This window comes from Astyanax mexicanus, chromosome 5 (assembly GCF_023375975.1).
Source record: "Astyanax mexicanus isolate ESR-SI-001 chromosome 5, AstMex3_surface, whole genome shotgun sequence".
Lineage (NCBI taxonomy): Eukaryota > Metazoa > Chordata > Actinopteri > Characiformes > Acestrorhamphidae > Astyanax > Astyanax mexicanus.
In genome coordinates, this window is record NC_064412.1 from 19,159,152 (window position 1) to 19,175,138 (window position 15,987).

The following is a 15,987-nucleotide window of genomic DNA, read 5'->3' on the forward strand; positions in this document are numbered from 1 at the left end:
TTAAAAGGCTTGTTTGTTGCAACATACACCATATAAATAAAAATGTATTGAACTGAATTGAATTGAATATCAAACCACCTCCAATTGTGGTTTAGAACCAATTAGCAAAAATCTGATTTCTTGTGTGTTCTGGATATTTAGACCATAAAAAATCAATCTGGATTTTATCTAGCTATGCCCCAAATCAGATAAATACAAATAATACTTAAATAAATAAATAAATAAATACAAATAATACTTTTTTTAAATTCATTTCGCAAACCACAATTCACAGTTCCATCACCAACTTCCATTTATTAGTATCAAACCACTGCTACAAAATTACATCAAACATGATGAAAATGAACTTGCATACGTGCTATTCACAATGTAAGCTTTAAAGTAATTAAAGTATATGATTCTTTTTTTTGTTGTTGTTCTCGACAAATATCAATATATATCAATGCCACTTAAAGCCATATATGTCATTCCAGTGATCTAGAGCCTATAAATATACAACTATATCCCTGGTGGCTAAAGTACCTCCATACACATTTAAGTAAAGATGACCATTTCAGATTTCTCATCACAGAATTTTTCAGCATCATGATTTTGAGGAAAATTTGAAGCAAAAACAGAAACTGATATACTAATAATAATAATAAAAAAAACAACAAGAAAAAAAAATCATAAATAAAGTAATAATAATTAAAACACATAGTAGGCCCCCGGATATGTTTACGCTGTTCACTTCACATGGTCACCACCCTGAAAGAAAAAAAAATAATAATAATAATGATAATTTATTTAAATGGACATATTATCTACAGGAAGATATAAGAGGAAGAGCAAATAAGAGAAAGACCCTGCTCTTGGTTGGGGGTTTGAAAACAGAGAGGGGGGAGGCTTTTTTTTTTTTTTAAAGGTGAATCAATCAAATCAAACAATGGCACTGGCTGATTCATCCCTCTTTTAAAATATAATACCAGACAGTGGTGATTGGTTAAGATATGAATGTTAGATGCAGCTGTGCAAGTTTCCCCTGCCATTCCTACACCATAAGCTGATGGCAAAACAGACCAACTGACACTTGATGGGACTCAACAGACAGACAGAGAGAGAGAGAGAGAAAAGAAAAGAAAGAAAGAAATAACCTCTGTAGTCACTGCCAGTTCTATTGAGCGTTCACTATTCTTAAAATCTATGAAATGCCAACAGCCACACCTTCCACACATCACATAAAACGCTGGCGGTGATGAAACGACCTCATCTGTGTCACACAGCGCTCTGGATTAGATAGCTCAGTTAAGAACGTATAGCTTTAAAGCTTTATCAGGAACGCCGCATCGCTGCCTGACTAACTTATTTTCCAGTTCACTGACAGTAATGAGGGATGGGGTGACAAAACACACGGAAGAAAACACTGTTAGAAGCCACACGCTCTCATTTGGCAGCTACTTTATTATGTACACACGAATAGAATACCGCTGAAGTCGTCTCAAGACTTAAATACATTCACGCCATTGTTCCAGCCAGCCACCACAATGTTCTGTACTGTGAAAGTATAGAAGTTGTAAACCAGTTGAGTTGGGTTTTGGGATCTGAGATCCGGTGAAGGTTAACAGATTTTTGTTCTTCGTGTGGCTCCAAAAATGAACTTACACTGCAAAAAAAAAAAAAAAAAAAAGCATCTTGTAAAGTAAAATCATCCATTATCACTTATTTTAATACTCTTATTTTCTTTAGGGTCAATTTGACTAGATTAAGTGTTTCTTGTGTCTTAAAAATGGATTGACATTCATATATATATATTTGGTAACTTTTCCTAAATTTAATGAGGCTAAATATATATTATACATATACATATATATGTATATGTGTGTGTGTGTGTGTGTGTATTGTATGTGCTTTTTGAGCTGTTTCAGCTGTACAAATCATAATAAATATCAATATATTACACATGTCTGTGTTAGATAATATTATATATTACAGATATATTAAAAACTATGTAAACTAATAATATAATACTAATGCAACAATAATGCAAGTATGACTGATAAAAGCATAAAGAAACATAAATGATCTAATATGATTCATTTTTATCATTTTCCGGAGGTCAATTTTGCTGGGGTATTCTGCACTGACCCCAATGATATAGGTTGCTAGTAAATTAGAAAAGAACAAATAGAGTAACATCAATGTAAATGAGAATTTACAGTGAATTGTAAATGTTTTATCATCTGCTTTGATAGAATGTTACAGAATGTTTGCCAGTGGACAATATACTGATAACATTGGCCAATACTGGTGATTCATGATTTTTTTTTCTATTATTATCATCTTATATATAATTTTTATGTCTTGGTATTATAGAAATTAACACTTGTGATTTTACAGTGATAATCACAATTATCACAGTGACACCTTCTTCTTCTTAGTGTCAGACATTTCAGTATCTGTGCACTGTTTTTTATTGTCTTAACAAAACATGTGCTGCTAAATGACAATGTTAAACTATTAAAGTGACAAACTTCATGTTAAATCAAGGAGATAAATCTTTGACATTAGGATAATACTCTTTGAGCAATCTCTGTAATACTAGTCATCACAGCTAACACAGGTAGTGACTGATAAACGTATAGGCGCTTATTACAAATGACGAAACTTGATTTGATGATTTTTTAAATATTTTTAGGTCTATAAATTCACTGTTAAGAGACTAAATATTTATTTTCCCGCTCTGGCCAAATTCTGCAGCTTTTTTTTTTTTTACCAAATATAATTTGTAGAGTACTTGGGGAGCACAATTAGACGATAAGCCTTTCTGAAAAATAGATCATAGAGGTGTGCTTAGTCTTCATTGGAGAGAATCAGCAGTAGAATAAGAAAGTAAGATACTGATGAATCCTGACTAATACATTTACAATTATTTTAAATATTTATTTAAATCAGAATCTGTCAGGTCCTCTTGAAATAGGTCAAACAATCTTATAAAACTGTCTCTCGGCTGTTTTTAGTACGTTAATAAAAGTCGTTTTTAATATTTCGTCCAGATTTAAGATGATTTCACTCAAAGATTTTTTTGCTTTTCTTTTTTTTTTGTTACTTTTTTTGCAGTGTATTGGTGGATGGATTGTTGGGGGGGAAAAAAGGCCAGAAGTTTAACCTGCCAGACTGGCACGGTAATAACATTTTTTTTTTCTTCTTCTTCTTCTGATATGGTGGAATGTGTTGGAGTGCTGCTGGGAGAGCGAGGGGCTTGCGGCCGGTTAAGGCAGCACCCTCCGGCACTCCACAAAATCCTCCACCAAAAAAAAAACTTACAAAGGCACAGGAAGGACTTTATTAACCGCCGGGTCAGAAGAATCTCCCCTCCTGACCACACACAAAGCCCTCGCAGAAACTGACTCGCAGAAAGATGCCTGGCCCGGAGAGGCGAGACCCAGATGGAGCTGACAGCACTTTTTAATTCTGTCCTGCCAGCAACAGCTCAGCTCACTGTAAGACATGATGCATCTAAAAAGGTCTGCATTTCCTTTTTCCTTTTTTTTCTTCTTAAAAAGAGAGGCCAGCCAATAGTGTGCAGCGGCCAACAGCAGTCCAAACAGTCTTTATTACTGTGAGTCTTTATGTGTTTATGTACGATATGTAGAGGGTACTGTACACTTATATACAGGGGTTGAACAATGAAACTGACAATGAAACACCTGTCATTTTAGTGTGGGAGGTTTCATGGCTAAATTGGAGCAGCCTGGTGGCCAATCTTCATTAATTGCACATTATTACACCAGTAAGAGCAGAGTGTGAAGGTTCAATGAGCAGGGTAAGTTTTGCTCAGTTTTGCTCGAAATATTGCAATGCACACAACATTATAGGTGACGCACAGGAGAAATTGTTGGTGCACGTCTTGCTGGTGCATCCGTGACCAAGACAGCAAGTCTTTGTGATGTATCAAGAGCCACGGTATCCAGGGTAATGTCAGCATACCACCAAGAAGGACCAACCACATCCAACAGAATTAACTGTGGATGCTGTAAGAGGAAGCTGTCTGAAAGGGATGTTCGGGTGCTAACCCGGATTGTATCCAAAAAACATAAAACCACGGCTGCTCAAATCACAGCAGAATTCAATGTGCACCTCAACTTTCCTGTTTCCACCAGAACTGTCCGTCAGGACAATGAATTATTGTGGTCTAAAACCAGGTGTTTCAGTTTCATTGTCCAACCCCTGTATGTACACAGATCACACATCCATCCAAAGAGAAACAGCACTCATTCACTCATTCATCTATATGTAATGTACGCACAATATCATGAAGGATGAAGGCAGTGGGGGTGATGATGCATTAAACACAAATAAATAACAGTGTTTTTTTTGAGTTTTCCGTTTTTCAGTGCACTAAACTGCTTCAAAAATAGCAACAGCTCGTGAGGATTTTATGACTACTTTTTTATGAAATGATAAAGCAGAGGGAGGCCGCAGATCTTGTGTCTCGTGTCTCTGAAGCAGAGTGGATTCTGGGTTAACAAGAGAAAATTGTGAGCGCTTAGACAATGCAAGTAAATAAATAATAAAAAAAAAATAAATAAAGTCTTTGAATATTAATGCACGACCGAAATGTAATTATCAAGTCATTAGATGTTCTGAATGTAAATGCGCGGCACACGTTTACCTGTTATTTACATACTCTATTGTGGAGCCGCAACTTTGCGAGTAATTATGCATGCATGAGTACCTTCTGGCTGTTTCGCTGTCCTGTTTTTTTTTTTTAAACTTGATATCCACTTAGGCGATGTTAATGAAGCCTTCATTGATTTTTCTCACTCTGATTATACTTATCGAAAAAGAATTTGTTTGCTAAAATACTTTGTGAGATATTTATTACAGCAAAAAAAAAAAAAAAAAAAAGTCTCGGTTCATCACATACATACTGTGTGTGTGTATATATATATATATATATATATTTATATTTATACACATATATGTAATTATGTAGACTGCATACATTGTAGATGGAAAAGCAGGTACTAAAGCAAGTAGTCATCATTATGATCATCATTATCGTCGTTACTGCACAACACTGTTACTCTGTCTGTTCATGACCCTACTGTACCGATATAGTGTGTGTTAAAACATGAGGCTTTTCTGTGGTATTCAACAGATCGCGTAATACTACTTTAAAAGGCACATTTTATACAGTACTTATTCCCCGAAGTGACTCGTTCTCCAGTGTTAGTTAATGAACTGCAACCTATTCATTATTTTACCACTCTATTATGATTCCACACTATTAGTCTATAGGCCTGAACTGTTAAGGGTTTCATCACAGGCATCACAAGCCAAAACAATTCCTCAGCTTGAAAAACGTAGCAATAATAATAATGTGTGATAAAACGTAACATAATGCAACTTAACGCAGCACAATGTAATGTAAGCTGTTGTGACGTGTGGAGTCAGTGACGTATCAAGGTTATAGAACTACATACAGTACATACAGTGCGTACGCTTGCTACTATGCTAATGTGTGTTAATGCTTGTAAATGTTTGTAATGTCCTTGAACTCCTGAAGCCGCCTTCATGTGGGTCTACAGTTTAGTGCGTACTTTTTTGATGTCAACTAACTAATAATACTGCGATTGCAAAAAAAAAAAAAAAAAGCTCACGAGAAAGAGCCAGCCAGGTCGCGTCCGTACCGCAATCGCTTCCACTTTGAAGTGCTCTTTTATCTGATGTTTGAGGCTTTAATAAAGTCTGCAGTGGAAAAATAAAAAATAAATTTAAAAAAATAAGCGCACAAGCTAGTCACCTCACTGTACATGGGAAATAACTGCGAGATTGCGAGAGTGTTGAGGTTTCCTTGAACTGGCACAAAAAAAAAGTGTGACACCATTCCTTTTAAGAGTAGTTCAAGAGGAGGTCACTAGTAGATTTTTTTTTTATTTATTTTTTAGTAAAACTACAAAATTAAAAAGTCCTCAAGTCTCTGTTATTGTGCTGTAAGTAAAAAAAAAAATAATAATAATAATAACCTGATGTTTCAAATGTTTATTGTTATTTATGGTAACTAACGTTTTTTTTTTTCCTACCTGAATTAATAATACAACAATATCGCTACACATTGAATCCAAAATATGTGAAATTAAAGCGGAAATGTGTCGAAATGTGAAAAGTGTAGCATTTGAATGTGTGTAAAAATACATCGTAGTACATTTTTCTATCAGGTTTCAGTAGAAATCCCATGTACAGTATAGTAAGTAAATCCGTGTTGGGAGATTCGATGGTCATTTCAGACTGTTGTGCCAAAGGTGTTTCATCGTCAAAAGAAGCTTTTGAACATGGAGGATTCGTATGTTGACGCTGTACGACTTGTACTTGTTCATTCCAGTGAGAGAAAACGAGTCAAAACAGTCTTGAAACTGGTTTTGTACTCAAACAGTACTGATTTATGGTCATTGGCCACCTTTAAACGTACATATTCATTTGACATGCAGCACAATCATAATTTCTGCACATCATAATACACAACGTGTGTGAGAACTAGGGTAGAGGTTAAACTAAACCTAGACACAGGCTCTACCAATAATATAAAAAATTAATTCTACTTTCTCCAAATACACACACGACTTATCTTCTATATCGTATAACTGCTTCACACCCTCTGAGTTAAAAAGTAGATTATTTGATTATAAACGTGTACTTTTTTTCTTTCTTTCTTTTTTTTTTTTCTTAAATTGAATCTATTTGTTTTTGACAAGAACCAACGACAGATATGGCATCTAAACTCAAAGACAACATTGTAAACTATGCCATACTGCATACTTCTTTCAGATCATATTCATTGACATATTGAAACCCACACTTCATACTGTCCTCACGAGGGAAGCGAACATAAGCTTTTTTCTGCTTCCCTATTCGAACAAGTTTCACACGGACTAAAGCAAAGCAGGGGGTACATGTGATGCATTAATACATTAATACAAAAAATCCTGTACAAATTATAGCCATAATAAAACAGAACTTAATATCAAGAAAAAAAAAGGAAAAAAAAAAAGAAATGTTAGACCAAACACATGAAACCAATTAAACAAATCAAAAAAAAATAAAATAATAAGTGGTAGCTATAGTGAAACACAAAATTAGGCGATCAGACAAAAGTTCTGTTGGAAATACAGTAAGTAGTTTAGTTCATCCACTGCCCACAGGCACAGGCTAAGCTGCGTAGGACACGGTGTGAACTTGCTTTATTTTTACTAATGTGGACGTTAAAAATTAAACCCATAATTTCAATAAATGTAAGAGAAGGTTTAAAATCCATCATCGTAATTAGGATTAGTAATCAACTGGCGGTCATTTTTGCATACTGTCAATTTGTAAACATCAGGAAAATTGAACACAGTGCATAAAAACTCATCAGATTCTCTGTAATATCTTTATACATACATCATATTCACATTAATTAAATACATCTTATATTGAGTAGTTTCGTTCACAGCACACACTGTAGCATCCGTGGTTTGTGGCTCTTTTTTTTCCCGCACAGATGCAAAAACACGGCTGTTTTACGGCCAAATCTGGCGTATGGCATATATTCAGTGCTTGGAACTGGTTCGGGTTCATCTCCTAATCATATACTATGTGGTCTAGTATATATATATCGAGAAGTCTACAAAATATCAAATATTGTTATGTATTTGGGAAATACTCTCAATACTTCTCTCTTGAAATCTCTGCTGTCAAGATATTGTTGATATTGTTATGGCAGACAAGGCATGCTGATTATAGTGAATAAGCGACGAGACTGTGCTACTTCCTTCAGTGCGGTCTTCTCTCTTATTGTGTAGAGCGAATGAGCCTCCGTAGCATAATGCGCTAAATCATTGAATTATGGCTGTAATTTTGGTCCACAACACGTTGCAATTCTTACTCAGTGATGAAACGCTCTACCCCGCGAATCTGTGTCAGCACATTCGGCTCGTCATCCGCCGTACAATTATCATCGTTTCAGCATCTCAGAATGTTCCTTTTTCAAAGCTTTGTTTGGATTGTTTCCGTAACATAACTGGATTGAAATCCGCTAGTCGAACCCCCGAGACCTAAAACGCTGCGTTTCCATGCCTGACTATATGGAAGCGCGGCGCAGCGGCACTCTGACAGAGGCGGCACGCTAGGGCACCCTCTGAGCCGCTTCCAACAACAAAGCCTCTAATGTCGCCCCTTTCCCACCCCTCCCTCCCTCTAAATACGGCTAATTTTGAAGCTTTCCGAAAGAGGACAATGTGAGCTGATTCACAGAGTGGGCAATCAAGAAAATAAAATAAGAGAGAGGAAAAAAAAAAAAAAGCCTAAATTGTATGTATTTACATGATGAGAAATTTCACAGGACAAAAAAAGAGAAAAAAATAAAATAAAAAAAGGAAAAAAAAAATAAAAACACCATCCCAAACATAAGTACTGCTGATTAAAATCCCTCGCTGCTTCCCAAACAAACAGTACCAGATTGGATCCAGTCATCAGCGATGTCAAAGGATTTGCAAATGCTCGAAAGGGTTCTTTACAGTCATTGTGTATGGCTGTCCGCAGGGCTAGTAAATGTAGAGTAGGGAGGAGAGCGCCAGCAGCAGGAACGGGCAGGCCAGCAGGACCTCGGCTCCTCCTGTACTTCCATACGGAGCCGTGTTGGGGGCTGTGAACAAGACAGACAGAGAGAAAAAGAGAAAGAGAGAGAGAGAGAGAGAGAGAGAGAGAGAGAGAGAGAGAGAGAGAGAGAGAGAGAGAGAGAAGAGACACACATTGATTACTGAATTCTCCCACTCTTGGCAGCCACAGTAGTCATGCTCTCTCTCACACAGGACTTCTTTGCTTTTCATTGCTTCCAACTTTTTTTTTTCTTTCTTATTTGCTTATTTAATTATTTCACCTGAGCTCACATTGCTGGTTTTGTCACATGACTTTCAGATATACAAGATATACAGATATACAACATTTAACACCGTACTGGTAGGAGTGTATGGAAAATATTGATATATTAGTAGTAATATATTGAGATATTTCGTTTCGCAATACTGTATCGATTTTCAAAAACACAGTAATATATTTTTTTTATTACCAGTTTACAGGTAAAGATTGGTGGCAGACAGTGTTTCATGTTGTGTTTTGTTGTATTTAAACCCTGAACTCTGGATAGCAGTGGTGTCATTTGTCGTCAGATCCCACTTTTATTTTATTCATATTTTTTTTCTAAATATGATAGTGTTTTTGTACTATGACAGTTGTTCTAAAATTCGATTGAACTGCAATATTTCACCAATACAGAGAGTAGTTAGAGCAAGCAGGGTCAACACCAGTAAACAGCAGTAGCGGGGGTTAATACAGCAAAGGCAATATCAGAGGCAAGGCAAGAATCAGGGTCAAAAATGCAAAACAAGGTCGTTAAACGAGAGAGAGAGAGAGAACACAGGCAAAAGTAACACTTTTTTAACACGTAAAAACATCGATAAACCAGGCAATACTCGGGAAGGTGTGTGTGGATTTAAGGTGTATTTATACTAAGAGGAACAGTTGAAATCAATACTATGGTGATTGGCTTCCGAGTAGTGCCGTGTGCAGTGTCATGTGGTTGCATGAAGGGGTGAGGGGGGGGGGGGGGTCAGTGAGAGGTGCATTCTGGGTATAGTAGTCCGGAGGCTGGAGATCTCAGTTAGAGTGTGGGAGAGACAGTTGTGCTCTTGGCACCAGGCGTGACAACCATGTGTAAAATATTGCAATATACTGTGATACATTGACTCATATATTGACTGTATCGTAATAAGTATTGTATCAATATTCTTGCCAATACACAGCCTTTCAAATTGAGCAAACTAGGCAATTAGGTTTGAACCTATTCAATATTTGTGTATTAAAAGTGTCTAAAAATGGGTCAGTTTTTAGAGCATTCAAGATAAAATACACAATAAAACAGGATATGAGCAAAAATATTTTTTTCCTAATTTAATGCACCACTGTAACATGCTAGCTACAAGCTAACATGGTAAAAAAAAAAACAACAACATAGTAATAAACATAATACAGTGCAGCACTGGAGGGTTTCAACTGTTGACCAACCTGAGATGCAGAACAAAATAATTTTGAGTTAAGAAAACTAAAGAAAGAACATAGCTAAATTGAACTCAATGATGCAATGAAATAAGTTACCATATACAGCTCTGGAGTAAAAATAAGAGACCACTTAAAAAATGAAATGATGAGTTTCTTTGATTTTACCAAATTGGAAACCTCTGGAATAGGAAGATGGATGATCACAAGCCTTCAAACCAAGCTAATTTTTAAAAAACTTTTTGCTCCAGGAGTGGCATAAAGTTATCCAAAAGCAGTGTGTAAGACTGGTGGAGGAGAACATGCCAACATGCATAGTTAAAACTGTGATTAAAACCAGGATTATTCCACCAAATATTAATTTCTAAACTTTTAAAACTTGAATGAATATGAACTTGTTTTCTTTGCATCATTTGAGGTCTGAAAGCTCTGCATCTTTTTTGTTATTTCAGCCATTTCTCATTTTCTGCAAACAAATGCTCTACATGACAATTTTTTTTTTTTTGGAATTTGGGAGAAATGTCTGTAGTTCATATAATAAAACAACAATGTTCACTTTACTCAGACATTTACCTATAAATAGCAAAATCAGAGAAACTGAGTTTCAGAAACTGAAATGGTCTCTTAATTTTTTTCTAAAGCTGTTTATTATTTTTTTTTACGTTGCTCTGCCTTTTGCATGTCGGCAGTGCAGTGAACTAGCTTTATTCCAGATATACAGGGATATACATGTGTTGTCCAAAAGGCTACACTTCAAACTGCTCTTTCCAAAGAACACTCTCCCAGAAGGCTTAGGGGATGTCCAGGCGCTTTTCAGCGAATGTGAAAAGAGCATTGATGACGTTCCTCCTGGTTATCTGTGTTTCGTGGCTTGCTGCTCTCCCACGAGTGCCACTTTTGCCCCATTCTTTTCTTTTTGCAGAAAACGATCACTGACCTCGGCGACCTGCAGTTCCTTCAATACTCTCCTACAGCGTTTGGAACCAGAAGGGGTTAAATACTTTTTTATGGTGCTGCATCACACAATGCAGCATCCCTCAGATAAAGCACATACCATCCACATTTGTATTGGACTCCTTCACAGACACTCCAGATCACAGCGTACGAACAGCACTGCGCTGTGTCCAGTATATTCACATTTTCTCAGCGAGTTGACGCAGATCTCAGCTGAAGAACTCATCAGGTCCGTCCCCAGAGCAACACTACTTGAGTGTAGTGCTCAAGAGAGGTGCTTCAGAGCAGGTGTAAGAGTCTACAGGCATTCATCTTCACAAAGGTTTACACAGCTCTGTTAATAACACACACACACACACACACACTGCCCTACCTAAGGAGATTAGTGCTACACACACATACTGTATACACCCATTCACAAACACACACACAGGAGTACGCAACCTAGCCATACTGCATATACTGATGAAATGAAAATCTCAATAAACAAAAGTTTGTGTCTTTTTATGTTAATAGATATTACTGTGTTTGATGTAGGGCTGAGATATATTATAAAAACAAATTTATCTTAAAGCTCCACTAGGTAGGATTGAGATTTTGTGCTCATGGGCTCCCCCTACAGTTGTAGAGTGTAATAAATGTTTCAGGCGGATTAGTTTCTCTTTCTCGTTTTCTGGCTTTCACAGACATATTCGGTCACTTTCCAGCTTCTGCCAGAGTGTCTGTATGTTAGTTTGTAAAGAATGAACCAGTAGTCCTTGTAGAACTGTTAGAACTAAAGGTCGGAAAGCAGGTCGCAGTTCTCGCGGGCGTTGGTCGTGGCCGCCTCGGAAAACTTACAGAGTCTGGTTTGAGCTCAGAGGAGCCCGGCACAGACACGAGAGCACCACTATTCCTCCAAATACACCTCAATGCAGCGCTGCAGTGAGTTTCAAGCTGTAATTTTACTTCTTTAAAAAGATCAAAAATCAAGGAAATCCTACTTAGTGGGGCTTTAATATTGTTCTTAGTTCTTAAAGAATTGAAAAAGATGTCAAATTCAGGTTTGTTCATTTGTAGATATGCAAAAACAGTATAATTCTGAGCTATCCAATATGCAAACTTATGTTCCTTTTACATGTATTGTCAAGAGACCAAACCACACAAGCATAATAAAGCAAGTTTAAAGTGGCAGTTATATTATGTTTTATATTATTATTGTTCTACACTGAAAGCAGAAGCATTTCTAAGTGGAAAAGGGATCAAATATTGTGTTTAATGGTACCAGTGTGCTGAAACGACCATGCCTGATAAGCCTAATATACTCATTCTAATAACTGGGGTATCACGTCGCTTTTAGTAGGGGTTCTTCTGGCTACTACTATCTACTTAACCAGACTATCTACTTAATTTCCTTAAGCAAGTTCTTTAGGTAAAGATGTACAATCTCAATTCCACCAAACAGCAAATAATTTTAAACATTAATTCAAATTAATGACCTAATGTTAGCTTAAATTTACAGTAACTTTAAGACAATTTAAGACTTTAATTACCCAGATTTTTATTTAAGACATTTTAAGACTTTTTTTAAAGACCTGCGGGAACCCTGTACGAATACAAAGTAAGCACTGTTTTTTATATAATATATTTTATAAATATTTTTTTCAAACATTTATTATGAACGTGTATGCGTATTTGGCACACCCCTAATATATACACACACACACACACACACACACCTACCATCCAAAAGCATACCTGACCAGCTCTGAAAAGGCAAGGTTCTCATGCACTGGTTAAACTGGTTGAAAAAGAAAGTTTTGTATTGAATTACCTAAATTACACCATCCCAGCACTGAGATGAAAAGCACATCCGCTTTTCACCACTTCTGCTTCTGCTTTTTATGGCTCTTAAAAGATAAAGATCGGAGCAGATTACACCTGTTCTTTACTCCCTTAAAATACACAGCATTACACAGGGCTGAGCACACTACACTGCCCAGAATGGGGATATGGGGTTTGGTGGAGGTTGGGGCGGGGGACGGGGGGAATGGGGATGGGGTGAAATGAGCAGGGGGCTGGAAAAATGGAGCAAATTGGGATGATGTGTGTAAGATGCATGGGCAAGCTTGGAGAGAGCGCGAGCGAGAGAGCAGAGAGAGCGGGAGAGAGCAGAGAGAGCGGGAGAGAGCACAGAGAGAGCGAGAGAGGAAACGGCCCTGCAGACTCTGCGCCTCGTTCGGCCTCTATCCACAGCACCGGATAATGACACAGTTTTTGCTAGGCAGCGGGAGTAGGGCCTGTAACCATGGCAACAGAGCTCACATCCTGCACTGGCCCCTTTGCCAGAGTGGGAAAGTGTGCGCGGAGCTCGCAATGGAAGGAAATCATTCGGCCCATAAGCACCTGCTGCAACACTCAACTCAATAATCATTGTCCAGCATAAACAGTGCAAAAACCATCACAACAAAAGTGAAGCATATGGCTATTAAAAAAACATTAGTGTTTGTTTTTTTCATGTCTCATCATGTCTACTACGACGCAGAACTAAAATAACTCAGTTAGAAAAAATTGTGACTAAAACAAAGTTGATTTAACTCAAAAATGCTCTGCAATCAGCTATCACTTTTATTTTAAGTTGGTCTACCTTTACAGTATTTCTTTTTTTTTACAGTGCAGTGAACTAGCTTTGTACCAGATATACAGGAACATAGGAACATGTGTTGACCAAAAGGCCTCATGTTGACTGGTCTGTCCATATAGGACATTGTCATTTATAAAAAACAAACAAACAAACAAATAAATAAATAAATAATTGTCCAAACGAAAAATGGAAAAAGAAGTAGGTTAATCATATGACTAGTGAATGTAAAAAAATAAATAAATAAAAAATACTGTATCAGTGTTCCAACCCTCAAATTACTTTATTTATGGTGAAATTGGAAAATTATCTCATCCTCAAGTACACAGCATTTTATATGGTGATTTTTCATTTAAAGTAAAATATTGTCTAAGACTAGGTTTAATCCCCGTCTGGGAATCTGCCCTACTGAGTTTAACCAATAAAAAAAAACATTAGTAAATGTTTTTTAATAAATGAGTAAATGCAGCTAAAACTTCCTAATTATTTTGTAAGATCTTGCCATGATCTCTTTAGTCTGCTATGCTGTAAACACAACCACAATTTGTTTAAACCCAAATATATGTTTTATGTAAAATTTCGTGGATATTTTCATACAGTACTCAACAACTTTAAATGGAATGTTTTAATCAACTTATAATCATTGAGTTCAGTCTACTTCACATTACTTGGATAGTCTGTTATACTATGGATGCCTTATAGATGCTCATTTAATGTTAACAAATATTATACAAATTAATATCTATTCATTGTTTCTATTCATACTTTGTTACATGGACACTCATGTTGTCCAGGTCACAACATTCAGGTCAGTCTATCAACAATCCCCCTGCGACATCCAACCATCTGCTTCTCACTGCTATAAGAGGCACATGGCTACTGCTGCTGTAGCCCAGCCAATCAGCTCTTCCTCCTATCCTGCTTCTAAACCCATACATCACCCAATGCCTCACCCAAACCACTACTCACATTTTTTTTATTTGAGCTGGGAGTGGAGTCAGGGGGTTTAGTGCACCTTTAAACATTAAGGTTAGGATGTAGGCTTAGCTATTCAATACAGAATCATTTACATTCAACAGAAATCAGTTTAGATTAAATGTTAATTACGTTTTTGCAAGGCATCAATATAGGACCATTTAAATATAGTGTTACTGCCGCATATTTTCTATTGGCTTACTAAACTGCAATGCAGAACTGAAGAAAGTGAGTTAGGAGAACTAAGTTGCGCCTAAGTTGAGTTAACTCAAAAAATGCATTTGAATCAGATATTAGTTTTCATTTACAGTTTGCCTGCCTTTTTTTACTGCATTTACAGTGCAGTAAAATTTACTCCAGATTTATTACAGAAATATGTGTTGGCCAAATAGCTACATTTCAGACTGGTCTGTCTACAGGACATTTTCCCCAACAGGCTCATTGTCCAGAAAATAGTAAAAAAAAAAAAAAAAAAGAAAGGGAAGCATATGGCTAGTGAAAATAACAATAATAAAAAAACAACAGGGTTTCATCCTTTTCATCACTTAGTTTTAGGGTCCCATTGGAATAATCTCGTCCTCTCTAATGCGAGTGTTGATTCAGGGTGGTGCCAGCGAAGAAATTTTGATCCCGTACTTGAAGTAATTACGGAAAGAACCAACATTACCTGCTCGGCTGCAGTGAAGAAGTTGGGGGCTTGTTTAATATCCCACTGGGTCTAAATCATTCCCTGTTGTTGTGACGGTGCAGGATGTTAGTGCACTTGCTGTTTTAATTAACTTCACCCCTCCCTACACACACACACACACACACACACACACCAGAGAGAATGCCTAGCTTCTGATTACTCCCTTTTCTGTACAACCTAATATGGGAGAAAGAGGGATATTGCAGTAGCTGCTGCAACACTCCTGGGTTACGGCTTCTATAGATTTTCCTGCATCGACTGACTGGAGCTCTCTGCTTAGTATCACAGGTCCTCAGTCATCCTACGGTTACTTCAGAATAAAAAAAAAAAGAAAAGAAAAACATTTTGACGAACACTCTTGCTGGTCACAGTTGTTAGACCACACCATTGGCTCAAACTCAAACTCAAAAGGGGTGCAAGGGAGTGCAGGGGGGGGGCAACCACCCCCCGGTGCCTCCATGGCACCTCTATGGCTGAAAAACTGTCACAAAATTGCCCTGTAGTGAGTCAAATAAAAAAACGGAAAAAAGACCCAAGCCTTTCACCCCTTGCCCCTAACACTTACAGTAGCTCTACCCCTCTGTTTTGCGTGTTCACACTAACCTATGGTTAGTAGGGTGTCCTGAAGCTTGTTGAAATAGAGGTGTAGGGTAAAGTGTTAGGGCTGCCTGGCCTCCAA

At 37.1% G+C, this 15,987-nt stretch overlaps 1 protein-coding gene across 3 annotated transcripts in view; it reads right to left on the bottom strand.

The window, feature by feature from the left end:
- Nucleotides 1–267: 267 nt before the first annotated feature.
- negr1 (neuronal growth regulator 1) overlaps nt 268–15,987 on the bottom strand; it is a 264,347-nt gene continuing 248,627 nt past the window's right edge. For 2 of the 3 annotated variants that reach the window (XM_015605766.3, XM_007249079.4), the window contains one exon: nt 6,395–8,662. In XM_015605766.3, coding sequence (XP_015461252.3) covers nt 8,562–8,662 — 101 coding nt within the window. In that variant the 3' untranslated portion in view covers nt 6,395–8,561. Of the gene's footprint in view, nt 748–6,394; nt 8,663–15,987 lie in introns of those variants that run through there. The other variant, XM_049479098.1, reaches the window with a different exon arrangement.